Raw genomic sequence first — 468 nt, 5'->3', positions numbered from 1 at the left:
GGGAATTTTGGGAATAAACCCCGGGAATTCTGGGAATTTTGGGAATTAACCCCGGGAATTTTGGGAATTCTGGGAATTGCGGACTCACTGTGGGCCTCCACCAGCTCCAGCTGCATCGAGTGCCCGGATAAACCCCGGGAATTTCAGGAATTTTGGGAATTAACCCCGGGAATTTCAGGAATTTCGGGAATTTGGGGAATTTTGGGGATTAACCCCAGGAATTTTGGGAATTTTGGGAATTTTGGGAATTAACCCCGGGAATTTTGGGAATTTCAGGAATTTTGGGAATTGTGGACTCACTGTGGGCCTCCACCAGCTCCAGCTGCATCGAGTACGGCACCAGCGGCTCCGGCAGCTCCGAGAAGAAACTTTTCATGGCTCCGGCCACGGCGTTGACGGTGAAATCCTTCTCGGCCAGGTCCAGCCCGTGGTCTGCGGGAAAAACCCGGGAATTCCGGGGATTGGGGC

General features: G+C 52.8%; 1 protein-coding gene across 1 annotated transcript in view; it reads right to left on the bottom strand.

The window, feature by feature from the left end:
- Positions 1 to 300: 300 nt before the first annotated feature.
- Positions 301 to 468, bottom strand: part of ARHGAP35 (Rho GTPase activating protein 35) — a gene marked incomplete at its 3' end in the record, with an annotated part of 6,646 nt that continues 6,478 nt past the window's right edge. The window contains exon 3 of the mRNA XM_033511767.1: positions 301 to 466. Coding sequence (XP_033367658.1) covers positions 301 to 466 — 166 coding nt within the window. The remainder of the gene's footprint in view (positions 467 to 468) is intronic.

This window comes from Parus major, unplaced genomic scaffold (assembly GCF_001522545.3).
Source record: "Parus major isolate Abel unplaced genomic scaffold, Parus_major1.1 Scaffold599, whole genome shotgun sequence".
NCBI lineage: Eukaryota > Metazoa > Chordata > Aves > Passeriformes > Paridae > Parus > Parus major.
Note: the sequence above shows the minus strand (reverse complement) of the source record. Positions and strands in the feature narration are given on the sequence as shown.